Genomic DNA, 27,119 nt, shown 5'->3' with positions numbered 1-27,119 from the left:
CAGGGATGATGACTCCACCACCTCTGTGGGCAGCCTGTACCATTGCCTCACCACTTTCTGAGTTTTTCCTAATATCCAACCTGAACCTCCCCTGGTGCAACGTAAGGTCATTACCTCTCGTCATATGACTGTCATCTGGGAGAAGAGGATGATTCACTTTCAGGTCATTGCACAGAGCGATAAGGTCTCCCCCGAGCCTCCTCTTCTCCAGAGTGAACAATCCCAGTTCCCTCAGCTGCTCCTCATAAGACTTGTGCTCCAGACCCTTCACGACTTTGTTGCTCTAAAGAAATTCCTTGAAGTAGAACACCCTGAAACTTGTGTATTATGAGTGCTACGTCCTCGTGTCCAACTGTTTTACTATGGATTCATTCCTGTTTTATGGTTAGTACATCTGCACAGCTGTGATCCAGAGCAGCTTTCTTTTTACGTGCAGGTGAGAGATAGCAAGCGCCACATTCTCCAGCACCTCCTGAAACAGGCTGAAGCTAAGCCTCTCGCACCCCATGTTAGCACATAACCGCAGCCAGTACCACTACTGCTCCACGAGGATGGCTTCTCCGGTAGTTTGCACGGCGTCCATCCTTTTGCTGAGCTGCATCCAAGAGCTTTCTTCACAACGACACGGATGCAACTGGAATTCACGGTCTCGAGCTGCCGTGCCTGTGCGGTTTGATGTTCCGGCCCTTCTGCGGGAGCTCGACTTCCAAAGCTCACGCTTAAACCGGCCGTGTGAGCGGGAGCCGCTACCCACTCGTTACTCCGTAGCTGTCCGCTAGCACCCCGCTCCCCGAGGACGGCGTCAAGGCCGGCGGCGGGCAGCTCCCCCGGGACGCCTGGAAGCGAGGGGCTGCGCCCTCTGACGGGCCCGGGCGATGGGAGGCAGCGCGGCGGGGCGGGGTGACCGCCGCCGCTCTAATAAGACCGGGGCCGGCACCGCTCGACGGCCGCTCGCCTCGGTGCCCCGCGCCCAGCATGCAGTGCTTCCCCAGCCTGGTGCTCGCGCTCAGCTCGCTGCTGGGAGCCCTGGCGTTGCTGCAGCTCTCGCTGTACCTGCGGGTGCCGTCCCGTTACGGCAAGCACGAGGAGCGGCTGTGCCGTCCGCGGGGCCGGCTGCCGGCGCGCTGCGCCTGGTTCGTGCAGGAGCTGCCCTCCTTCCTCGTGCCCGCGCTGCTGCTGGCGCTGCGCAGCCCGCCCCGTCTCGAGCCGCTGGGCTGCCGCCTGCTCTGCTGCCTCTTCTGCTGGCACTACTTCTACAGGTACCGCCGGGCGCTCCGCTGGAGGCCGCGAGCACCTGCCCGTCCGCAGGGGCGGAGGGCGGCGTGCGGTGGGCGCGGCGGAGCGGGCGCCGCCGGGAAGGAGCCGGTGCGCGGCGAGGAGGCGATGCTCTCCGCGCTTTCCAGCAAAGAGAGAGAGGTTTCGCTATGCCGGAGCGAAGTTTGGAACGAAACGAAAGCAAACGTTACGCAGAGGAGCGTGCGAAGCCCTCGGTGCGGGCGGGACGCGCGTGGGGCGGCCCCGAGGGGAGAACGGCCGCTGCGGTCCCTCTGGCCCGGAGCGGCACCGCAGCAGCGGTTTCTCCCGGTCTGTAAAATGCAGTGCATGTATACGTCAGAAATTCCGCCGTGCGTATGTCGGTGAATGCCGTCAAGCTTTGTTCTTGTCATCAAAGAGCAAAGCCGCGACCGCTCCGTCGGTGGCAGCGCGGGCAGCGCGGCACAGCCCCGCGGTTGCCGTCGGGTTCTGCAGGTGGCGGGACGCGGCTCCGAAGCGCGCTCAGCGCAGCGCGGCGATGGGCCCTTCTGCAGCACGGAGCAGGGCCGGCTTTAGCTGCCCTCGCGCTTTCGTCTGCCGTGGATCTCACGCGGCGCATCAATGATTTCCCGCTCACGAGAAAACGGCCTTCTCACAAGCGGCGACTTCCCCGCATCCCTCTGCACGGCAGGGTGCGGAGCTTCTGCAGCAAAACCTTTCTCTGCAGGTTCTTCTTCTTCGTTTTTTAATCCAAATTCGTATTTCTATATTTTTCTTTCTTTTCCTTCCTAGAATTAAAAATCATGCAAGGAATAATGCTCCATACATGATTCTTTGCTATCCACCCGTGATCTTAGCACTGTAAGTCTGACTGCGGTGTCTCTACAGGCAGTGAGGGATGGAAACAAACAAATATTGGCTGTAGGAAATGCATTTAAACCAGAGGGAAAAAAAATGGTTTCAAGTGCTAAAATATTTGACAGATGTATTAACCATCACCGCCGTCGTCGTTTTGTTGCTGTGCTAAACCAGCTGGAGGATGCTACCCGTGGCAGGCACGCTGTGCTCCCAGAAATAGGTGTGTTGCACATCTAGTTTAATGCACTCCGCTGTGCTCGTATGCTTTTGGCTGTTTCACAAGCAGAGGTAGGTGAGCACCACCAGGCACGTGAAAGACATGCTGCCCTACCGCTAAGTGCCCATCTCTCAGCCAGGTTCTGCTTGCAGTTGTTGCTGCGGGGCTTGGGCAGAAGCCCCATGTTTTCCTACATTTTCTTTCTCAAATAATTTAGGGGCTCTTCTCACCTGCGGCCAGGGAATACTTATTCCCTTGTAAAAGTAAAAACTCTTATTTAGCCAAGTCTATACAACAACCTGTTTTGCTTCTAATATTGCGTGTCACTCTGGTGTTATTCTTTACAGCAAACCATTCCGAGATGCTTTCAAACCGATCAATATTTGAAATGCTGTGTTATGTATCAGTGCTCCACTGTTACGTAGAAGAGCAAGAAAAAGAGAAAACGAGGACTTTTTCTGGCTTAGGGCATTTTGCCGGGGCATTTGAGAAGACGTTCAGCACTTTGATATAACAGCCACTGTTCATCTTTATATTTTTTCAAGTGATTATCTTTACTAGAAATAAGCAAACAGGTTTTAGATACTTTTCTGATTATAGTAAAATATACAATTGGTCAATAACAAAATTACATTAGCTCAGTAGAGGTAGCCTATTGCAGTTCTTTTGACTTTAAAACCGTGATGTGAATAATGTTTCTGCTTTTAGTTATATGTATGTCCCGCTAAGCTATTCCTACTTTTCCTACCCACTGCCTGTCATTTGCATTTCAGCATTACTTTGTTTGTATGAAAATAGCCCCCTTTATACAGAGAAAAGTTTCTTCATCTATCATTACATATTTTAGCGACATCTTATTCTCTGCAGGGAAGCTCTTATCGTTCCTAATTTTGTCAGCTCTCTTACACCTAACGTGCTGATGCAAGGGCAGTTTCAAACAGAAGGATATTACAGAAGGAATATTACAGAATATCACAGGCTATTACAGTAGCAGAGATTTTTCAGGGCCACTGAGCTGGCTGTTCTGCCTTTCTGTTCACCAGCCCGGCTGTGCTGCCTCAGGAACTCGGGTTTGTCTGAAGCAGATACTTGAGTCCCTCCCAGTCTCGGTCTGAGAGCCCAGAAGACAGAAAATCCATCCTCTATTCTACAGAAAATCTGCTGTTTTCTCTGGTAATTCAGTCTTGTGAATTCTTCCGCTGTCACTTGACGCGTTTAAAATGTGCTTGAATTTGACTTCCCTTGATTTCCTCCTAATGATGCTTACTGTTTGTTGCTCTGCGCTAATTCAAAGCACCTCATAGCATCCCACTGTATTTTCTGAGCCTGATAACATTCACACCGAAATCAGATTATTTTTCAGCCTGCTTGCTACCGAGCTGTCAGGTCCTCCGCCTTGCACTTGTGTGATCCAGACAGTACAGGAGCACGTATCCTATTTCTGATGAATTGGCTACTGCACACGGTAGGGCGTTTGTGAAGGACTGAGGTGATTTATCTGGTGTCCCGGTGCCAGCTGCAGCGAGCGGACATTACCCCGCCTGACACGCGCTACTCAGTCAGGCACGCAGTCTGTCAGGATAAAGTTACCCTTTCACAAATTTAGGACCAGCCTTAAGCCGGCGTAATGAGGGCGTCCCGCTTTTGCACGCGGTGTCCCGTAGCCGCGACGTTCGGAGGAACCGTTTCTAAACAGAACTGAGCTCCGCCGGCCCTGCCCGTTCCCTCTGCCGCCACTAGGCTGCAGCCGCCCTCTTCTTGGCGGGCGGGAAAAGGTGTGCGCCGTGCGGCTTCGGAAAGGGCCGGGGCCAGGCTGCGTCTGCCAGGGGAATACCACATCGCTCCCCTCCTCTTTGCCTGCCGGCCTCGGTTAGCCAGCTCCTCGGCTCCCTCGACGCGTTCTTGATTACCGCGGCGTGGTGGGAATTTAATCGAATCCAAATGGCCCCGTGGCGCTAAAGCAAACTGCCGTAAAAATCGGAACGTTATCACATCTGCTTTAGGTAAGCTCACGGCTTCGCTTTCGCACGGGGAGGCAGAGGAAAGGAGGGAGAAAGTGAGAAGAGCAGTAAATACCAAGTCCGCCATCTGCGGCGTTCTCTGGGGAAAGCAGCCGCGAGAAGGAAACGATGAGCGTGCAGGAACTGTTCGGCGTCAGTGACCTATGAAGGATTTGGTTTGAAACGTAGTTCGCCAAGGGGCTGTGCGGGAAGAGCAGCTGAAGCCCTCAGGTGGCGGGAGGAAGCCTGTTGGCTGCGTTTCCGTTTTGCAGCCCCGCTTCAAGAACCGAGTGGGGTAACAGGAAATGAGGGGATGAGAGGATGGCATCACGATGGAATTCCGTATAGAGCTTAGCACTGCATTTCTCTTAGAACCAGAATTGGATAAAAAGTGAGAAAGACAGAGAGGGAAAAGACATGTCACCTTCAGTAGTAAGGGGAAAGTCTTGTCTCTCTGAGCTACAGAATGTTTTCCTCTGTGAGTGCAGAAAAAACAGATTTGCTTTTTGAAGTGCACTCAAGTCAGGCTGAAAGGCACTAAGAGGCCAGTCTTTCAGAGACAGCTGGATCCCCATCCCGCTTTGATTGTAGATTACCCATTTGGTGTGCCTGTACTTGGTTTTCTACAAATCAAGATCTCCCTTAAAAAAATGAGGGAAAGTGTTTTGTACTGGTTCATAAGGTCACTCTACCATTTTCATGCACTCTCTCCTGCCCAGTCCATGAGTTTAACTTTTTGCAAGTCATCTCAGTGAGTTTCAGTAATGCCAACTATATCCTATTTCTTCTTGTGAGTGAAAATACTAGATTCACTGCTGTTTTCAGTAAGGTACCTGCGTAAGTAGTCAACCGAAAAATCTCTTTGCATGGTTTACCACAGAAGTGTAAAGTGTTCACACATCCAATGCTCGCATTGAGTTTGCTTCATTGCAGTCTCCTCTAGCATTACTAAATACTCTTCTGGTTAGTCCCTCATAATAGAGCACCAGCTGATTGCTTTCCTTGCTGCTAGTACAAATGAGCTAATTTATGTGTTCTTTTTCCACTGGAAAATGGCCTCACATTACAGACACCTGCGGTTGTTGCCCAGCCAGAAGTGTGCCAAAATAAATTTTCCTTATATCCCTTGGAATGGAAGAAAACAGGTGGAGGAAACTCAGACTTTTATCTTTCTTCACATCTTTTCAAGATGACACTCTCGTTATTCAGTACATCTCTACATGATGTGGATTGTTCTGTGCTGTTTTGTCATTACCATGCAGCTTTGCAAACTGTTATGGCTCTGTATTTATAAACAAAGTTTTCTTCCCAGATGGGTTCCACTGTGTGCCATCCTCTTGCTTTCTATTTCCTGTCATGCCCATCATTCCCACTGTGTTACTAAGGCCTAATTACTGTACCTGGTTGGTTCAAGGTTTTGTACTCCTATGTGCTGCCCTGCATTCCAGGTGATGTTTGCTGTTTTGCGCCAGTCCACTGCCCTAAGCTCCATATACTTAGGGTCTGCTCTGTCCTCTGGAAAGGAAGTATGGCACGCACAGAGCAGGCTGCAGAAGCTTTTCCTTTGTTCGGTCCATTACCAGATCCCTGCTCTTGAAATGAGAAGAGCTGAACTAAGACAGAGAAGAAAAAAAAGAAAAAAAGACTAAAGCATGTACAGGCATTTCAGTAAATGTTTTTACTTTAAAATAACATTGTTTCTACCAAACAAGGAAATTTCGATTATGGGATGTCAGTGGTATTCCCTTATTAGGGCTGCTCTTTTAAGTCAGAAATAAAATACAAGGGAAAGGAGCTAAGATTCATTCCATACCCGCAGCAAGGCATTTGTTGAGGAGTTTACTGTTTCAAGGTCCACAAATCTATTTTTCTGATTTCATATCATAAAAGAGACAGTCTTTATGAGGGAAGGTAGTGCTTTTTTAATGAGCCAGTAAATATAATTTGACAAAAGGAATTTTTCTCAAGTCCCTCTGTGCACTGAAAAGCCTATATACTTAGGTTCTTTCCTAGTTTTTGGTGAAATCAGGTGAAAATAAAAATCTATGAAGCTAACTTTGTAGTATTTCCATTATAAACATATCCACATTCCAGAAACTGCATCTGTTGGACGGCCAGTGATTTAACTTAGGCTCTTGGTATCTCCTTCAAAATAGAAATAATCACTTCACAGTCACTTCTTGTTCATGCCATCATTTTTTTTGCATTATGTACATTTTGAACAATGATTGCCAAGGATAAAGTGCAGGAAGAGTAAAATTTCATTAAAAATCTCTGAGAAACACCTTGAGAGCTCACCGCAGCCTGTGCAGTATGCAAGCTCTAGTTTGTCAGTGGCAAAAATGCACAGCTAATGGTGGCAACTATGTTGAAAAATAGTGTTTTGTAGCTGAGAATTTGCTCTCCTAAATAGCGTTACTTTGTTCTTTGTATCTGTTGTATTTTCCATGGAAATAAACAAAAGGCATTACTTTCAGAGAAATATATCTATACAGCCCCAAACAATTCCTATTCACTCAGTGCGGCCTAGGCAAGCCAAAAGGTTGGACACCCATGGGATGGATGTTGATCAGAACAAAAGAGTTATGAGGAGCAGCTGGGGGAACTGGAGCTGTTTGTTCCAGAGAAAACGAGGCAGAGTGGAGACCTCATTGCTCTCTATGGCTCTGCAACTCTCTACAAAGAAGGCTGCATAGAAGAGGGTGCTTGTCTCTTTTCTCAGATGACAACTGAGACACAAGACAGTGGCCTCAAGTTGTGTCAGGGGAAGTTTAGACATTAGGAAGAATTTCTTCACTTGAGGAGTGGTTAGGCATTGGAATGGGCCGCCCAAGTAGGTGGTGGAGTCTTTGTCTTTAAAAATGTGTGGATGTGATGCATGGAAGGGGAGATGTGAGAGGGAAGTATCTGTGTAAACCTGGGGAGCAAAGGACACTAACACTGATACTTTCTGTGTAACGAGTGCTTCACATAGCAATTTTATGTGCTAGGAAATCTTGCTAGGAAATCTCGTGTAATAAGTATTTTGGGAGAAAGCAAAGATGACTGTGAATCAGAGAGAGCCTACGGTAGCTCTTGTTATTACAGGATATTAGAGGATATTAAGTCTTCTGATCATTTTAATGTAAGTGCAAACTCGGGATGTGACCAGACCATTTCCAATTCTGTTCCTCATTGGGCCTTACTGCCATGGATGACCAGAGGTCATGTGGGTTCAGAAGCACTTTGGATTTAGACATTTCAACCAATGTTCTTCAAGATGTGAACCTAAGGATTTAGAAATGATAATAATTTGTTTACCATTTTGGAAATAGAATGACTTTCTGTGTAACAGCTGTAGAAATCGCTCAGATTGAACTGCTGTTAGAAGGATACATTTGAGATTCTGACTTACAATGGCAGGATACTGCCAATAAACAGAGGTATTTAAAATTAATTAAATTGAACATGCTCAGTAATCCTCAAGACCCAGGATGCATGCCTGTGCAAATCTGGGACTTTAGGACACTTCAAAAACTTTCTTAATTTTTTGGCATGCAAGTTGGAGTTTCATGCTTTTTGCTTGTGTTTTCCATTTTCAACTTCTATAGTCTATTGGCAAAAATGATCACACTAATATTTTTATACTTACAGTTCTTCAGATGCAGCATGGGCCCCAAGAGTTCAAGTTCTTTCCTGCTTTGTCATCATGATGATATATTTGGGTCTCTGAATTTTTGTTTTCCTTCATAAATCAAATTCATCTTCGCTGTTTTTGAAATAGTTTGAAGTAGAGATTCAGCTGAGGACGGAGTTTGGTCTGAAAAGTGGAATGAAGCTTCATGTTTTTAATCAGACTATCCCAAGACATTTGTTTTAACTAAGCTGACTGCGCAAAGCTGTCAAAGATGAAAAATTATTTGAAATGCTGTTATTGTTCAACTAATTGTATTTTCGAATATGTGCAGAGAACAAGTCTGCTAAAAAGGCTTGAAATCTTATTTTTCAAGAAAGCACTAGGCTCCGAACCTGGAAAAAAATATATAGTGTTTCTGGTCATTATGGTTATGAAGAAGAATTTTCTAACATGTGACAAGTCTAAACTGCCACAGAAGTTTAATTCTGAATCTTTCAGTTTCTGAGAGCGTTCCCTTGCATAGTAAGAAATAAGGAAGACGACCCAGTTCTGCACTTTTGAATCCTGTGGGCTGTGGTGAAATGGTCAGAAATCCTTCTACCATTATTCTGCTGCATGGTGAAAGACAGAAGCATTCTCAGCAAAGGTAGGGCCTTAAACTGTTTTTGACAGGCGCATCTGTAAAACAGAGCTAGAGAAACACTGCATTAGATTATGACCTCAGTTTTCTCACTGTTTGTTTTTTTTTACAGCAACACGTACCTCATAGTCTCAAACTGCTTAATGTAGCTGAATAAACAACCCAAATGTACCAAGTCTCCTCACTCGGGATTGGGACTCCCAGGTAGAAGCTCTGTCATCCTGTGCACTCATACCCTTAGAGAGAGACTGTATCTCAGTCTCTCATAGGCCCCAAAAATCTGTCCTGCTCTGTGATCTCCTGTGCCAGACACAGCTGCTGAGGCCTGCTCTCCACAGATGGGAGCAGTAAGCCTGCTACCCCTGAGCACGTGCTCGTAGTGGACAGAGTGGACAGTCTCCCCAGCTAAAGATGGAAACTGGAAAACCTTCTCCACCAGATACCACACAAACCAATCACATGGGCATTTAGGACAGGCAGAGAGGAAACCAGGAGGCCCTCACCTCCCCTGATACCCACAGATGCCTGGTGCTGCTACTGGAAATACTGGACAGTCCCTACTGCAGCAGCTGCATAGATCAGTGCTGTTATATGTCCTGGTTATGAAAGGGTTTTGTAGTTTATAGTGACCTACAGAGGCTGTGCAAAGCCAACAAAATTCAGAGTTAAATATGTAGCAATGCCTCCAATTTATTTCCATGGAAACTACAACAGATACAAAGAGCATAATTAAACTATTTGATAGAGTAAATCCTCAGCTACAAAATGCTGTTTTTCAGCATAGTCACTATCTGGTAGCTACCAGCAATGAACGAGAGCCTGCATGCTGCCCTTGTAAAGATCTGCATGACTGTCTGGAATGTGGCTTATCTTTCACGTCATTGCCACCACAGTTGAAATGCACCATCCACTGTTTGGTCTCCAGAAACATTCAGCAAGTGCCAGCGAATGTCAGTGAGTGCAATTTTTTCTGCATGGGGAAATTCAATGACATACCTCTGCTTCGTACAGACTTCCATGTCAGATGCCATTCTGTTAGACTGCCTCCTGCTGCCATCTGTCACACAGCAACAACATGTAGTGGAATACTGGGGGGAAAGATAGAGCTCTGCTGTCATACCACCAACATCCCACCTCTGTAGTTGTAGGCCAAAATAGTAAAATATGTGGCATTGCTTTCAGAGCAGCCCTCTAATACAGCACAATGCATTTTCATGTACAAGTCAATATAAACTACATGAACTCTGTGACACTGTGGAGTCACTTCCTACCATAGGATCTGGAAAATCTGTTGTAGAGGAGACAAAGACCTGTTTGGATGCTCAGGAAAAAACTTTTTGTTGATAAAGATACTCAGCCATAACTGCAAAGGGAGAGGGGCAAACATGAAAGAACTACAATGAAAGAGAGACAGTGAAGTTGTTGGGTAGCAAGAGATAAAAACATTAACTAGGTGAACAAGAAAACCTGAGGAACCATAAAGGAAGCAAAGAATCTAAAGAAGGACAAAGAAAGGACAAATTCAGGAAGGCTAGGAGAGCAAAATGGAGAAAGATCAAGAATTTAGGCATAAAAGAGAACAAAGAGAGAATTACTGGAGTGGAAAAAAATCATTATGGGTATCTTGAAGACTGCTTTCAGTGTATCTTGCATTTCTGTTTTCTGAACAGGTACGAAGCCTAGTGCATGTTGGTAGGAGACAGCCTGACCAGCATGTAGCTTTGGAGATGGTTAGCTGACTAAATGTCTAACTTTCTTTGGCTGTTTCCCAGCCCCAGGTGGACTGCTTGTGGAAAATAATTAAGTTTTCTCTCATAAGTGCAGTTGTAAGAGCACAGTTTTGTGCATCCTTTGATTTTGTACCATTATTTCATACAGATGTGTCCTTTTGTTCTGCTCATACTCTGAGCTTCTGTGAACACTTTGAACTCTGCTCCAGAGGAGCAGTGAGCTTTTTGAAGTGCACAGAATAGTGTCTGGTCAAGTTACTCTGGCACGTTTCATTCTTTTGGCAGACAACCATAGTTTAGCAATAGGAACAAAGTGATTTATCTTCATAAATATCAAGTGGTTATTTTTGGAGAAGAAAAGAGGGAGATACCTTGCTGAAATATATGGTTTGGCTGGCTAAGCCTTTGACACGCCATCGCTTAGATAAAACAACAGACATTCTCGTAATCTTTAAGTACTGCTGTCCTTTAGATGCCACCAATTAGTAGAGAAAAGCATGAAATATTGTGGTTGGGTACAACCACATCTTGTCACGCTGACCCTAGTCCTGTCCTCCACCACTCACACAATTTTAAATCTGGACCAAGATTAGTTAGAGTTTCAGCTGAGGTAACTGGCCGGGCATTGAGTTCAGGCTGCAGCCTGGGCAAAAGGTTTTGTTTGTGCTGTGGTTTCTTTTGCTCAGCTAATTCCAGATCTCATCGCTGCTCCCCAGCTCTCTGTCAGTGTCTCCCCCTCTCACCAAGATAGCTCCAAGTTCCCATTCTCAGTTCCTTGAATTTTATTCTCAGTGCTTTGGCCTGTACGGATGACATTAGGACAGGAAAGGCCTGCATGAGCTCCAGTGCCCCATAATGATCAAGACTGTGACAATCCGGAATTGCAATTGCAGAACAGATTACGGAGAATTAAGAAAGACAATCAATCTAAGGATTGTTCCTGCTGGCTGCTTGTGTAGCCCATCCTTAAAAACAGTGATGGAAGTTCCTCAAACCCTCCAGCTCGTATTTCCTTCTTTGCAGTAAAGTTTTATACAATTGTACTTTGCTATAATGTCTTCCACAGGTTTTTTATTAGCCGCGTTAAACAACCTTGAGGCCTCCAGTCTTTCTACAAGGGTCACACTTCCCAGATCACAGCTGTTTTCTGTGGGCTTTGCCTGTGTCTCTTATGAAGTGCAGGGTTCAGCTGCATACAATGTAAGTTCCTCCTAGCTCCATGCAAAGAGAAACTAATTTGGGTGCCTCCATTAGCACTTCAGTTTTCACATCACATTTTAACATTTGCCTTTTTGACATACCCTGACACTCCCAGGTTATGCTAAGCTTGCTACCTACCAGCGCTCCTTCCTCCATCCAGCCAGTTCTCCAGTTAATCTTTTATGTTTTGTCAGACTTGCCCAAGAGTTGTTCTTTGCCATTGTCTTCACTGAACTAAACTGATTCCTAAAAACACAAAACCAGTATTTCAGGATTGTTGTTAAATCTATTTCTCACTCTTGGTGTGCTCAGTATCACCCAGAATTGTGCCAGCCACAAACATATTAAAAAAAGACTATTTTTTATTATTATTTTATTTTTCCCAGGCAAGGAGGCTATTACAAACAAAAGCATTAGACTTTTTAAACAAATATTCATCTTGTCATAGTTTGTAGACTCTGGTACTTTGCTGTGTAGTCTCTGTGATCAAACCACATGTCCATTTGGGCCAGTCTTGATTCCAGGAGTCATCTGTACTCAAGCAATAGTTCCTTTGCTTTATTAGCTCCACCTTTGGTGGCATCCTTTGGTTATTGTATGGGGCTGCTGAATCACGGCATGAACCTCTGATGGATCACCTGAGGTGAGCAATGAGTCAGCCACGGTAGCACGGGTGAAGGCAATTCACCTGTACTGCAGGAAGGGATGGAGCTTGGCTGCACCTCTCCTAGACCCATTGAAGAGCTGACTGCCAGCAGGGAAGGATCTCTTCTGGAGATTTGCTCCACTGGAGTTTATCATGTGAGCCCAGGATAGGGTGAGTGCCCTTTTTTCCTACTCTAGTATGATAATTACATCAGCCAAACTCCTGGATATGCTATATCATCTGTATACTCATTGATTGTAAGTTATTAAAGGGCAGAATATTTTGAAAACAGTATTTTGTGCTTCAAAATGGAAACCTTTGAGAAACAAATATATTACCTTAACTGTACGCTAGCTGTAGCTTGCTAACTAACTGTGACTTGCTGGTGCAGCCTGCTAGTGCACCAAGCCCAAGAACTTTGTTCTTGGCTTCCTTTTAGAAAATGTGTAGTAATTGAAATGTGGGACTTGCTGCTAAAGCCAGTCGGAAAGACCACAATGGTTCAGCATTTTTCACAATTCAGTGCCTTTTTTGAACTGTGAAAAGGAAGAAATATCCTTTGTTGGTTCTAAGATGCTGTTAATCACTGGAGGATACCAGATTTTTCCAGTGATGGCTTCAGAAATACTGGAAGACAAGAGAAGCAAGGAAATAATTTGTATATCAGCTTTCAAAATGCTTTTGAAACCTGGTTGCTGTTGTAATGGATTTACAACAGCAAAAATTTGTTCGTTGGAGTCAAGACGACCCGGTCCTTCCTCACCAGTTAAAAACAAATCCCCATTATTAAGTCCTGTTCTTTTGCTTTCTTTTTTTTTCAACGATATGTATTTTATTAAGTATAGCATGTATTTTATTAAGTGTAGCACATCTAATAGTTCCTGCATGTAACTATGCAAAAAGAACTTGCTTTCATTCCTATGCTGTATATAGCCTTCTCACTATGCTAACCAAATAGCATACCTAAAATTTGTAACAACTGTGTGCATCTGGCTAGTAATGGATTGCAAGAATGACTGACTTCAGGCTTTTGTAGTGCTGGAATTTGTCATTATGTTGCCCAGATTCCTTAGATCTTTCTGCAGCCAAATGGATCTTTTTTTCTTTTTTCTTTTCCATCAGTAATTGATAGCAATGTAGGAGCAGCATTTTGTTTTTAGGCACTCACGTCACACACATGTGGTTTTGCAAATTATTGTAGATTTCTTGCTATAATCTCACTTCATTCACGTGCAGTTGTAAGCAGCTGAGCTTTTCTGATCCAGCACCGAGAATTCAACCTGAACTCTGCATTAGGCTGTGTGGCTGGGAAGTTGAGTGCTGTTGCTTAACCTCTTTAACTGCAATCCATGGTGTCAGCCTTCCTGGGATATTTTCACTCTGGAGCTTTGCTCATAGCTTTGCTGGTGTTCAATACTTTTCTATTCTGGGGAGTTAACTCCATCCTTTTGAACTTGTTCTCTTTGTCTATTTCTCTTAGATGAGGTGTGAGCCCCAGTGAAGCCCTGAAGTTACCTTGCTGGGTTAGAGTAGAGGTCTGTCACAGTGCCTGCCTTGGCAAAAGTCTTTCAAAAGAAAGTGCAGTAAATGGTGGTCAGCCATCCAAGGGAGATGCTGCCTTCTGCCTCTTTGAATTGGAATGTGATTTATCCCCTGAATTATGAGAATGAATATGTATTCCAAAGCCTTAGACTTTTTCTCCTCTTTATTAAAGGACTTGCCTTTATTTATAATCTGTGGCTATCTCCCTTCTTCCAGTGTTGTTTGTGTATTGTATTAAGTATGTTTATTAATTACATTTGAACTTGCTTCCTTTCAGAATCATGAGAACACAGTTATTCAGCTCCCCCAAACAGATTATTTTCTCATATTCAGTGTTATTTTTTTAACTTTAATCTCTGCTCTTAATTCAGCAGCTCCAGTGATGCAGAATGGAAATCTCTTCCAGGTCTCTTCTTATTTTACCACTCTGAATCCTTTCCCATTTCTGCTGTCTTTCACCCAGTCAGTGCTGCCCAGGCATCTCATTCTCCATCACTCCTTTTCCCAAGGACTCCCAAAACTCAGACATGGTGCTGTCTGTCTCAGGGTTTCCTCATTCCTCCTCCCATCCCTCGATCAGATTTGTGCCTGCATCTCTTCCCCAGGAAAGATGAGTGCTCCTACAAGAAGCCTTCATTCAGTCCTGAACCTGCTCCTAAGAGACTGCAAAAATAGGGTGTTCTTGTGAACAGGCTTCAAGTTGAATGAATTTTCTAAGTGGGCCACAAGTAGCTCAGTGATTATAAATTGAGAACTTTGCTTTAGATAGAATACTCAGAAATGAACCCTACACGAGAGGTTTACGATTGTCTTATATAGCTAGACTATGAGCTTGTCAGTGTATATCCTTCTTATTCCTTAAACTGTAGTGACTAAAAATTCCTCCAGAGATCTTTGGAGGAACGTGGAAGTAGGATGTTCTGCATGTGGTTTTTCTCTCAGTTGGGGTGAGAGACTCTGCAGTTTTCAAGGGAGCTGGTATACTCCATGTAAGCAGAAATTTGATGCAATTACATATCATTTTCTCTTTGAAACGTGCTAGTCTGGATAAGAAGTGACAGAAAAGATGAATAATTTATTATTCATCCATTTTAAAGGAAACTGCTGGCAATGGTTTAGTCAGATGCAGAGCGTTTGGCCAGTAAGGATGATAAAGGACAAAAGGATTAATCATCAATATTGCACGGGAAGAAAAAGGTCAAATTTGTCATAGGTCTAAATCTGAAAGGCCAATTTTTGATCTGCTCCTCTAAAGTGGTGGCCTCTGATCCTCTTCTGATTTGCACATTGCAAAATAATCTCTGCAGTGATGCAAACTCTTCCGTGTACTATTTAATCCTATCAAACGCCTTCATTTTATTTCAGTTGCTTTATCAAAACCCACCAGGAATAGTCTGTGTGCTTGTAATTCAAATTGACAAGTGTTGTATTAAAACAGAATCTTCTGGCACTGTTCAGATACAGAGAACTGAGTCTGACCTCCAAATTTATTAAAGCAGATTTCCCTGGAAAAATTGCTTCACAACGTGGATTCTTCAATGAAATTCTGACATGGAATTTCAGAAGTGCTATGAGGTAGTATTTCACTGATGCCAGGATTTCGTTCCCTCTACTAATTAAATAAATAGTTGACATCCCCTGAGATTGTGCATGCAACTTTCTTCTGTCCTGCACACATAGCATTCATGTTAGATAGACTGTGTGGTTTTTCCTTCCTTGCACTGCTGGGTGAGCCATCTTTGAAGGGGCTTGTAGCCTTTATACTGCCACAGCATATTCTGGGAGCTGAGAAATGTCTCCTCATGCTAGGAATGGTTGAAGCCGAGGCAGGAACTTCTGACCACCTCAGCTAGAGAAATTGAAAGGTTCACATGCATACCTGTTTCTGATGAAGAATCTCACTCAAATCCACTGTGTAAACTCCTTTCACGGTGGTTTTTTCTCTCTTCTGTACAATTTATTTTCTCCAAGTCTCCCTTTGTGAGTAACAGGCCTGAACTAGTGATTAAGCACTGGTGAAGGGGCATGGCCAGCCCTGAGAGCAGTCTTGGTGGTGGGGTCAGGAACATCTCCTCCATATGGAAGCTCCTCCACAGTGTTTGTGGCTCTTCTGGGAAATGGGTATTGCAGTTGGCACTGCCCCTCTCTGTAGCAAAAGGCAGCCAAGATCTTAGTATGAATGTGCTGTTTGTGGTTCAAGTTCCTCCTGCTACCAACAAGGGAAAAGGAAGGCAGAGAGACATTCTTGAAGCCACAGCAATTCTGGGTGAGATTTCCAGCTTCCTGTGTTCCATCTCAAAGGACCAGAAAAATGTGGTATGGGCAGTATTTCTCTTGATTCCCATTTGTTGTTGGTCTTGCTTTCTTACAGTTTTCCATTTCTTAATGTTTACTGAGTTTTTCATATTTTGTGTTTTGTTAAGGTTTTTCTTCCTGCAGCAGAGAAATTACAGATACGCTGTTATCGTGAAATGTGCTGACTTTGTTTTCTTATCTACCTTAGGACATTTATTTACCCCTTCTTCACTAGAGGCAGGCCTTTCCCGCTGCAATTGCTTTTCTTTGGCACACTATTCTGTATCTATAATGGCTTCCTCCAGGGGTACTACCTGATCTACTGTGCTGAATACCCAACCGATTGGTGCACCGACATCCGATTTACATCAGGTAATTACAGCTGCAGGATTCCCGAGATCTAATCTCCAAGCAATTTGTCACCGCTTTGAATTACATCCTAATCTTCACTGAACATGTGAGTCAGATCAGTTGTGATGGAAATCTGCATGAAAGCTGCCTGCTGGCCCAGATAAAACAACTGAATGTGTAGTGACATTTATTCTTGCTAGGAAGCCACCACTGGAGGATTATGAAGTAGGGTATTGGAGCACAGTCTCAACTCACCAACCTTGCTTTTCAATGCCACTTGAGCAGGAATGTGCAATTGCTCAGCCAGATGTCCACCAAACAGTGGCCCTGTGCAAGGGTAATCTGTGTTTTTTTTTTTTTCTCTCTACCAAGGAGGTGTGCACTCAATGCAGCCATTCTGACTGACAGAGCCCCAGCATAAATGGGGCTATAGAGACAAAGGGTTCTTTTTTCTTGTTCTAGGGCACATGGGCAGATTAGAGATCATGCATGGTCTGGTTGTATGTTAATAATGTTCCCTTATGTTCTGTAATTTAATAGCCTAGCTGAATTTCACCCTGTAAAAGCCCGAAGAGAATAATGGAGCAAGGGCAGCTAGGTGCATTACACAGTTGGTGCTGTGCAGAGGATGGTTTTTAAATACAGACACAGAAATAAAATTGAACAGGGAGGTAAGAAGAAATGTTTTGCATACAGCAAGTACAAAATAACCGAGGTACATTCCATACTCTATTAAAAGCAGTGGATAAAAGTTCAGTCTTAACTCACAACATCCCATCTTAAAAACCCTGGACACTGTGTAGAAACAGCTCTACAGCCATCAAAGAACACACTGCATTATTTAATTTTGACAGTAAATATATATATACATGTGATGAGAACAAAGAACTAATGGGAAAACAGTAGTGGTGGTCCTTAAGACATCAAGTTAAAACAATGTATTCATCTTCTACAACTTCTTCCCAACTTTCTGTTACTACTGGGAGTGCTGAGGTTTTACAAGACCTTTGTTTTTTGCTCTGCCACTTAGCACACACCACCTCTACTTGATTCCTGCCTTCCCAATCGCTGTCAGATGTGGTCTTCTCAGTGTCTAATGTGGCATGAAATGTAGGGCATGTCACCTGCAGAGTTCCTCAATCTAGTTTCTCAGCTGAACAGAATCTGCTCAATGAATCTCTCTGGCCAGAAACTGTCAGCAGCCTTCAGCAAGTGAGTGGTTGCTCCATGTTCATGCCCACAGCTCTGTCCAAATGGCCTGACTTTTAGTGGACTGAGCAGCCCTGGGTTGTAGGTTCATCTCCTTGTACTGATGATGTGCTGGATAAGTTTGTGTTCTCTGAGCTTCTATTTTCACAGCTTTTTTTCTGTGATGCTGTCCATCCCTGGCCCCCCTCCTTCTCCCAACTCTACATGGCCTATCCAATACTTAGCTACCTGATATCTCTGGGAACTGTGAATACATAGCTGCTGCTCAGGCTCCCCCTGGCCCCTCTTGAATGACTGATTTTCTAGATCATTAATGTACCCACTTGTGGGACCCAAGAAGGAGCAAGGCTTCCCATAGGCCTTTTACTTGATCTGACAGTGATAGGACAAGGGGGGTTTTAAATTAAAAATTCATCAAATTAAATTAAAATTAAATTAATTAATTTAAATTTAAAGAGGAGAGGTTTATATTAGGTGTTAGGAAGACATTTTTTACTCAGAGGGCAGTGAGGCCTTGGCACTGCTGCCTAGAGAAGCTGTGATGCCCATCCCTGGAGACACTGAAGGCCAGGTTAGATGGGGCCCTGGGCAGCGTGAGCTGGTGAGGGGCAGCCCTGCCCATGCCTGGGAGTTGTGACTGAAAGATCTTTAACGTCCCTTCCAACCCAAGCTGTTCTATGATTCTATGCTGTTTGATGACAATGGCCAGGTGAAAAATTTGGCTTTTTCTCACATTAGCTGAAAGCGTTCTGCTCAGCCTGACAGAACAGTCTGCTCAGGGGAGTCATCTTAATGCGCAGAGATGGTGATCACACTGAAGCTCTCCAGAATAGGTGATCTCATAGCTGACACAGAGATACATGTTTACATTATCATCATTCACTCATATTTCTGGGGATTTGTAACATTTTCAGTAGCTATGCATCTTTTGACTAGAGAAAAAGCATTCACCCACATCACATTGGGCCTCATATCTGCCTTCTCCAAAGGTAAACCTCGCACGTTCTTGTATTCCTTGTGCAGGGATAATGGGGCAAACCAGAAGCTGTCTTTCTAATCCATTTCCCATTTCTCTTTCGAAGGCCTCCTCTTATTTCTTCTGGGAATGGGAATCAACATTCACAGTGATCTCCTGCTGCGCCAGTTGAGAAAACCTGGGGAAGTAACTTACAAGATTCCTCAAGGTATGTTTTTGTCTTAGTGAGAAAGACAGGATGTAGGTCAGAGCTATGAACCTGGAAATGCCCATTTCTGTAGAGTAACATGGATGGGGATCCAGGACACTGCAGTTTTGGTGTTGACTCCTGCTGGCTTGCTTTGGATGCTTGTATCTCCTCAACCATCACTGCCTCTGCCCCGTTTTTCACCTTCAACGTCTGCCTTCCTCTTGCTGTGATTAGCTAAAATACAGAACTGAGATCCAGATTTTGTATTCCCTAGAGGTAGCGGAGATGTTAATAAATGAGGTTCATGTAATTCTAATAATGGCTTTCTTAAGTCTTTCCATTTCCAAATGGAAATAAACAATTGTGAAGGTGCCGATAACTTCTTGGTTAGAATAACCTCTGACTCTTGTACAGTATCCTTCTTTGTAGTTTGTCTTGGCTTCGGGGAAGTCATTTTAAGTTTCTCATACGGTTTCTGAATAAAAAGGTAGAGTATTCAGTTGCTGATCTTAAGGAAAGAAAAATTCCATGTGCATAAGATGACATATAAAAATTGCATATTTTGTCTTTCATTTCAGGAGGGCTGTTCACTTATGTTTCTGGAGCCAACTACTTTGGAGAAATTGTAGAATGGTTTGGTTTTGCCATCGCTACCTGGTCTCTACCAGCCTTCACCTTTGCCTTTTTCACTCTTTGCTGCATTGGGCCCCGTGCTTACCACCATCACAGGTATCAAAACTTAAACAGTTTCCTGCCTCTTGCTCATGGAACGCATTTTGCAAAATGCCGGGGAGGGACAGGGCTGGAATCCAAAAGAAAAGTGAAATTTAATGCTACGTACAAGAAGCATATTAGCCTGTTTGCAACTGGATGAAAGTACAGCAGTGTGCTGGAAAAATTGTTAAATGGGACTGATGGTCATTTAAGTAGCTCTGCTTATGTCACTACTCCTTCCATATTAAGACATCCTGTCACTGAGCCTGGTAAACACATCTTCTCCTGAGGGTTCCTTGCAGCGCTTTGGGATAGACGTGCTCCTGTGTGCTGAATTCCCAAATTAAATAGTAGTGTAAATCTCTTGGGAATGTTCTTTCACAGAGTAACACAGAGAGGTCGCAGAGCAAGGTAGATTGAAGGCATTTTAAGGTATTTCAGCTGTGCTGTATTGAAACTGTGCAGTTTTCTTGCTCGTACGCGCTTTCATTCTCTTGCTTGTTCTCTTTCAGGTACTATCTCAAGACATTTACAGACTACCCAAAATCAAGGAAAGCTTTGATTCCTTTTGTTTTTTAATGACTTGGATATGGATCCTGTATCCTATTTTTATAGGGCTTTTTCCAATTCCTAGTTTTAAAGTTAGGTCTGACTATAAATAATGGTACAAATGATAACCTGGGGTTGTAACAGGCAAGAAGGTCGTACAGAACTGAAGTTCTTGTTTTTAAATACAGGGGAAATTGCAGGCAGTTTTGGGTAGAGGGACTTCCCAAGTACTTGCATGTCTGTGGAGTTCTACCTATGGAAAATGAGTCTGACTAGTATGACTCCACTGACATTGTAGAAAAAACACTGGCTAAAATACAGTGCAGAAAAGGAGAAAGTAAGCCCATGACTTAAGAGAAAGTCTTGTGTCACTCCAATCTATAGCCCTTCTGCACCCCTGCTTCTTCCTGCCTCATGCTGTAGCACGTATGCCCTCATGGCAATCTCCTTTGTAAAGAAAGTAACTCTACCCTTTATTTTTCATCTAGAAGCAAAGCTAGCTCCCAGAGCCACCATGCAACAAGAGGACACTTGTGGGCATGAGGCTGGGAGCAGTGTGTTGTGGCACAGAGGTAGCATGAAGTATGTGGATGCACAAGCATCTTGAGCTGCCACAATGTCTGCTTTACGTCCTTGAGTAATACCCTTCTCACTGCTAGATGATTAATATTTACTCACCAGAATTCTTTTTTTTTTTTAAATGTATGTCATTAAAATAATTGCAGCAGCATTAGAAGTTTTTCCCTTCTGGCAAATTCAGAGGTCTTTTCAAAATAACAATTTGTTCACTCAAACACACTCCATTTTTATTCATTAAAAAAAAAACAAAACAACTTGAAATGGTGATGTATAACAACAGAAACAATGAAAACAAAAAGCTCTGGGTTGAAGAAAACATTCTCAGACACTGGCAGTACATTTTGTCTAAGAGGAACATTTTCAGATACTCGTATTAGGAAATGATACACAGATATTATTGAATTTCCACAAGGACACAGTATTTTTTTTACATAATTTTAGAATATAGTTAGGAATTTTCCAGAAAAAAATGTCATCAACCTTAATAGGAACAGATGTTTCAGAAAACGCTGATAGTTTTAGTTACCCTTCGCAGCACAAAATCCTGCTAAGAATCATGCTGAATGGCTGGGAAAAATAAAAGACTGGACCACATACTAAACATATTACATGCTGCTAGAGTAACCTGATGGGCTGTATGCAATTTTCTCTGAAACACAATAAAATTTATGTAAAGCACAGAGTTGTGATGGTCTGTAATTTATTGGTTACAGAAATGAGCCTCTGTGACATTTCTTACTCAGCCCTGCTCACCTTGGCTTCCTTCTTCTGGGCAAACCCTCTTTTGCTGCTGTTGCTAATTGTCCTCATATCCTGCAGCAGAGTGGCCTTAGGAAACTGGGTCTAAAATGTCTTCACCCGCTCTCTATTGAGTTCCTGTCACCCTTGGCTCAATATTTGACCTAGGTTTAACTTTGCCCCACTGCACAAACTTATCCCATCCATATCAAAGGAAAGTTGATACAAGGCCCATTTTGTCAATAGGATTTAAATATCCTCATCAGTAGACTGTTAGTGCTGGTTGACCAGGTCCGGATATTCAGTGGTGATAGGTCCTAGTGGGGACTATTTGCAGGCAGGGGGGTGTAGGCCATGCAGGTCCAGTGCCTTGGCATCAGCCAAACTCAGCACGTCTTGGGGTGCCCAACACTTTGCCAGAGTAATTCCATCCTCTGTCAAGGGCTGTGGGCAGGAATAGAGTGTGTCATCCTTCTGCCCCACCCCTTGGTGTTTTAGGGGAGCAGAGTGGTTGCACATGCTTTAAACTAGCAAGCAATGGATGACGGTAGCTATGATGGAGAGGAGGGACATCTCTCCCCACACAGAGTTTCTCAGTGGGGCTGGTTGTTGCCCTGGGGACACCAGCCTGCCCTGCTGTGCATAAAAGGCCACAGGGAGCACACGTGGGGTAACAATGCTCCCTATTCACTTCTTTTATTCTCTACTTATATAAGGAAAGATAGGATCTGCTTGTCTCTGGGAGAGAAACACAGTGGACATTTTCATATCCTTCTGCTCAAGCCTCTGAAGGTTATGTGCACATATTATGATTTCAGAGTTGACTGTAAAATGTTTTGAATACCAGCACCTTTTTGAATTTCTTTGCAATGCCCTTTTGTTCTGCCAAAAGCTAACACAAGTATCCTCTGCGGTAACCATTTCAAATAGAATCTCATTCCTTTCCTCCTCCTTTTGCAATAACCTTTTTCTGTTTGTTTTTTTTTTCCCCATCATTCACATTTAAGTTTTCATTTCTGTTTGAGGAACAATTAAGTTTCAGTGCTGTTCCCCTGGAGAGGACTTTCCTGAGGACAGCTCTGAGTGCGGCAGGGCAGACGTGTCACATGCAGAGCTATCACCAGCCTTCATCTGTGCTGGCAGCTGATGGGAAAATGAATCCTTTGTCCCCAGGCCTCTTGTTGATTTAATTAGTTTTGTATTGTTCAAATACTGTCTTCAAAATCTGACTTTCTGCAAGCATGCACTATATCACTGTGTTAAGCTACACAAATGGCTTCCACAAATCTGGCATTTTCCTCCGTGAAACACATTTTCTGCACCCAAGTGATTAGCCAGACCACTCATTGATACTAGAATTTAGATATCTAATCTATTCTGACAGTGGAAAACCGAGTGAAATGCTGCTCACAGGGAGGCAAAGAGGAGAACAATGGCACTTGCCATTTCTTATTCCCATCTCTCTGTGCCACACACACTTCAACCTTTGCCTAGCTTTAGTCCATGCTTCAGATGAGAGGTCACAGAAGACAATAGAAAACTGGCTCCATGCAACATAGAGCATTTGTTGCTATTGTTTTAAAGAGCTTATTTTACATAATATATTTACTCAAATGGCAAACCCCCCAGTTTTGGCCCCTTAATGGTTGTCTTCGGGAAAAGTACTCATCTGGGAGCTGTATTGCTCCCATTACTCTCTCAGAACATGAAGCCTTTTAGGCTTGGCCAGGAGCTCTGTGTGTTTCAGCTCAAGTACCAACCCACAGTGTGTGCTGGAATCACAAACACCAAGGGACTCTCACACATAGGTAGAGGTTCTAATGGCTTGGACTCAAGGTGTCTTCTTATACTCTTGATGGTGCCACTGATCCACTGACGAACTTAAGCAAGTTGTTCAACGCTTTTTGGTTTGTTTTATTGATAGTCTCTGGAAATGGTCTCAAGGGCCAGGATTTATTCTTGTTTTATAAGTTTTGTAGTACTTGACAAAATAGGCCCAAACTAAGCTGAAGACAGAAGTTACTGATGTAATGCAAGATGCAGCCTGCTGCATATCCTTGCAAGACATGGTTATTACAGTATTGTGTACTTTTCTGAAGATATATAAGAAATCCAAATGGTGTGTTGAGATGTACATTAAAGAGATATTCCAGCAAGGAAAAATGCTAAAACACATCGACAGCTGAACGTTAAGATCATTTGCTGACAGCAGAGGGATTAGTTGCTTGCATTTAAATCAGTTGTCTAATTAATAAAATCCTTTGTAATGCAAATCACTATAGGGCCTCATTGAAATCTGAGCATAATCCTGGAAGCCTCATGTCCTCTCTTCTGTCACCTCTTGAGTTCTCCTGAATAGGTCTCCCTGCATCCCTGTGCTGTGCCCGCCTGCCTTTGGGAGTGAGCTGCAGGTTCCACTTGCCCCTATAATGCTTGATTTCACAACTGCAAGGGGGAAGTCTGCTTTCTGGTGACCTCTACAGAGTTCTCGTCCTCTTCTTCTCATCCTCATCCTCCCTAGTATGGAACTGCTGCATCTCAGGATGCTACATCAGAGCAAAGCCTTGTCCTCCTCTTGCCTGGCATGGCTGGGTACCTGCCTGCAGCCCAAGAGTATCTGTTTCCTATGATGGAAATTCCAGAAATGACTCCAGTCTCCCTAGCAAGACAGCAGCTCGCAGATGGTTTGGGAACTGCCCTGGCCCAAATAGCATCTCTGCCATTTGACAAGAAAATCCATGTTTCAGATCTCTGCAGGAACCAAAAACCTGCTCTTTCACCAGTCACAAACTTTGAAAATGTTAAAATAGAGGAAAACAAAAGAGTGTTTGTAGTGAATTTCTAGAGATGTGGAATGCTGGCTCCAGTAGACCTATGGAACAGACAGTTTTAATATACCACCAAATACCACTTGGAATAAAAAAGCTGGTTTAAAATAAACTTGCATCAAATGGATCCTCCTAACGTAAACCTTCTGCTTCCTCAGCTGAGAATTCAAAGCCTGCCCTTTGTTGGTAGACTGGGAAGCGTTTCATTTCAGCACTGAACGTACTAATCCTACCTCCTGCGCAGGGGTGGTGAAACTGGGTCCTGGCAGTCTTGCACACCAAGAAATGTTTTTAGGGGTGTTAGCTGCACTGTGTCAGGCAGGCAGCCCTCCTATGTGTGACTCAACTTTGGCTTCAGAGCCAGTGAGATACAGTCAGAGCCCTGGTGGTTATTAATGTATCATCGACAAAGCTGTAAACAGCAAAATGTGATGACTATTCCAAAACTGAGATGAATGCTCTGGAGCTGTGGTAATGACATTCAACTGGAGTCAAGCTTGGCAACTGATGATTCACAATATGTCAAATGGCAAGATTGTCCCTGATTTCAGCAGGGGTTGGAACTACATGATCCTTGGGGTCCCTTCCAACCCGGGTGATTCTGTGATTCTGTGATTCTGTGATTCTGTGATTCAGCAAGGCTCTGGTTTCACCCCTATTTTCTCTGTTCAAACATGTTAGTGGCCTGCATTCAGCAATTTTCAACACTGACCCTATCCAGCATCCAGCCATTTCATAGCCATAGCAACTCAGGCAAGCTTTTTTTTTTTCATTCTTCTCTATTTTCCCTGGTTTCTGACTGAGATGCCATTTCACAGGTATTTTCAGAGTTTCCTCTCTCCTTATGTCTTGGTCTCTGCATGCATCATCTAAAAGGAGGATCAGCATAAACTTAGTGTGCACCTATTATGCTTTTCCCTTCTTTTTGCTATCACAATAATTCAGTCTGGTTTAGCCACACACCCAAGTAAAGACGCAGCCTAGCTGAGAGTCCCCTTCCGGCAGGATGGAGGCCAACCCAACTCCTTCCTCCTACAGCAGGTGGCTCAGCATCCTGAATTGGCAAAACCTTGCTCCATTTTATCCCATTTTCATCTGCAAACTTACGGTTTGCACTGTTTGTTGGTTTTGGTTTGTTTTTTTTTCTTATATGTGCCACAGGAAAAACCTCACTGAAGGGTTTCCTCTTCCTCACTCCCTTACAAAAGTACATTGCACTGGGATTCATTGCAGTCCTGTGATTGATGTGTGATTTTTTTTTTTTCCTGAAAACATCTCAAATTTTAGTCCAGTTATGAAGTTATGATGGTGAGCAGGAGGATAAGATAGAAAAAGAGGTGCAAATAAGCAGGCACAGCTATTGATGCACAGCCCCCGTTTACAAGCCAGGGAGATAACTAATGAGCATGGATGAAGCAGTGGCCACCTATGGCACTGCTCAAGCTGGGCTGGGAGGTTGAGGAGGTTTCATTCAGCCTTGGAGAACTGCTCAGCCTTAGCAATTTATCCTCGTGAAAAGCAGAGAAGCATCCCACATCCAGAGCTGTCCTAGGGAAGCTGTTGTGAGAATACGCTTACTCTTCTGAGATGAGGAATGTGTTCTGCCTGTATTACTTGGATACAGCCCTTCTGTACGAAAACCTGCCACCCGGCTGATGTCGGGGGAAATGCAGGAAGTAATAAGAAACCAATCGAAGAGTTCAAAGACCTGCACCCAATCTATGCACCCAAGGACATAGATTTGTTTCCACCCCTCTTACTTGAGTTGAGGGCAGGTAAAAGAAGTAATGACACTTTATCCTGAGTGGAAAGGGTGAAAGCAAAGTTGTTTGGGGCCTGTTCCCCTCTGAGGAGCAGGGAATGACTTAGGCAGCCAGACTGAAGAACACCTCACCAAGAGTCCATTTTCTGAGCTGGACTAGCCAAGGGGGATGAAGTGCTGTGTATGACCTGCTCTTGACACTGGATTTAAATCCGTTTGGTATTGTCTTTCATTTTCCCTCATCAGGAAGAGTACTCAATCACAACAAAGTGTGTTTTGGTAATGTTTTTGTCCTTTGGTCTGAGGAGATGTTGACAGTCACATTTCCTACTAACTGCAATTCTGCAACTGCTTAATGCAAAGTATTGTCACAAGTTTCTCACAGTGAACATTACGAGCTTCTAACCTCTCATCCAAATTATTTGATTAAAATATTGTGATTATTTTACTGCTATAGCCACAAACATCAAATACTGCACAAGTTTTAGGCCAAGAAGTCTAAAAATCCATTTTATTCAATGAAATAACCATGTCTAAATTGTATCTCTCCATCTGAGAATGTTTTCACACATATAAGGAATTAACTATTTCTGGGTAAAACTACTTATTTTCAGTAAATGACTACTATTTTGACTTGCATTAACAGTTGCTAATAACACAAGATGAGAGAGAGGGGTAGAGGAACACATGTCTCTACCAGTTGTTGCTTTACTTGTTCCAAAAAGCAAGAAGTCATCTGCAGCCATTGAAAAAACATTTTCTTTCTTCCTTTCCAAGCACAAGTTTAACAGCTGTTGCTTCTGGCAAGAGTAATTTTTCCTTGACGCTCATCTCATACAGAACATTTTAAAAAGAAACCAAAAAACAAAACAAACAAACAAGCAAAAAAGATGAAAATTGTGCAAGAAATCAAACTCGGTTCACAACGTTGGAACACTCATCTATGAACAAGAACAATCTGGCAGCTTGAAGACATAACCACCCACCTCACAAACCTAGAAGGAAGGGCAAAAGCAAAATAAATGATCACTGCTGGTCACTCTGCAGGATGCTGTTTTGGATTTCCTACAATATCCTTTCTATTGCTTTATCATCAACTACAATTCTTTCCCTCCCCTTGACTGCAAATAGCTTTCTTGATATAATTTTTTTTAATTTGTTATGCATTTGTTATGCATTGGCTCTGAAGAGCCGATAAAATGCCCATCTTGTGACAACTGAACTT

At 43.6% G+C, this 27,119-nt stretch overlaps 1 protein-coding gene across 2 annotated transcripts; it reads left to right on the top strand.

Annotated features, from left to right (window-relative positions):
* Nucleotides 1–975: 975 nt before the first annotated feature.
* SRD5A2 (steroid 5 alpha-reductase 2) lies at nucleotides 976–26,800 on the top strand. 2 transcript variants are annotated; one of them, XM_048937133.1, is made up of 6 exons: nucleotides 976–1,259; nucleotides 16,207–16,370; nucleotides 18,641–18,742; nucleotides 19,303–19,453; nucleotides 19,951–20,036; nucleotides 26,735–26,800. In XM_048937133.1, exons 1-5 carry the CDS (start codon nucleotides 976–978, stop codon nucleotides 20,015–20,017), a joined length of 768 nt encoding a protein of 255 aa, XP_048793090.1. In that variant the 3' UTR covers nucleotides 20,018–20,036; nucleotides 26,735–26,800. The 2 variants fall into 2 exon arrangements, with proteins under 2 accessions (XP_048793090.1, XP_048793089.1); XM_048937132.1 differs by lacking the exon at nucleotides 26,735–26,800 and having other exon boundaries at nucleotides 19,951–20,820.
* The last annotated feature ends 319 nt before the right edge of the window (nucleotides 26,801–27,119 follow it).

This window comes from Lagopus muta, chromosome 2, assembly GCF_023343835.1.
Source record: "Lagopus muta isolate bLagMut1 chromosome 2, bLagMut1 primary, whole genome shotgun sequence".
NCBI lineage: Eukaryota > Metazoa > Chordata > Aves > Galliformes > Phasianidae > Lagopus > Lagopus muta.
The sequence above is the reverse complement of the archived record's forward strand: the minus strand, read 5'-3'. Positions and strand labels throughout refer to the sequence as shown.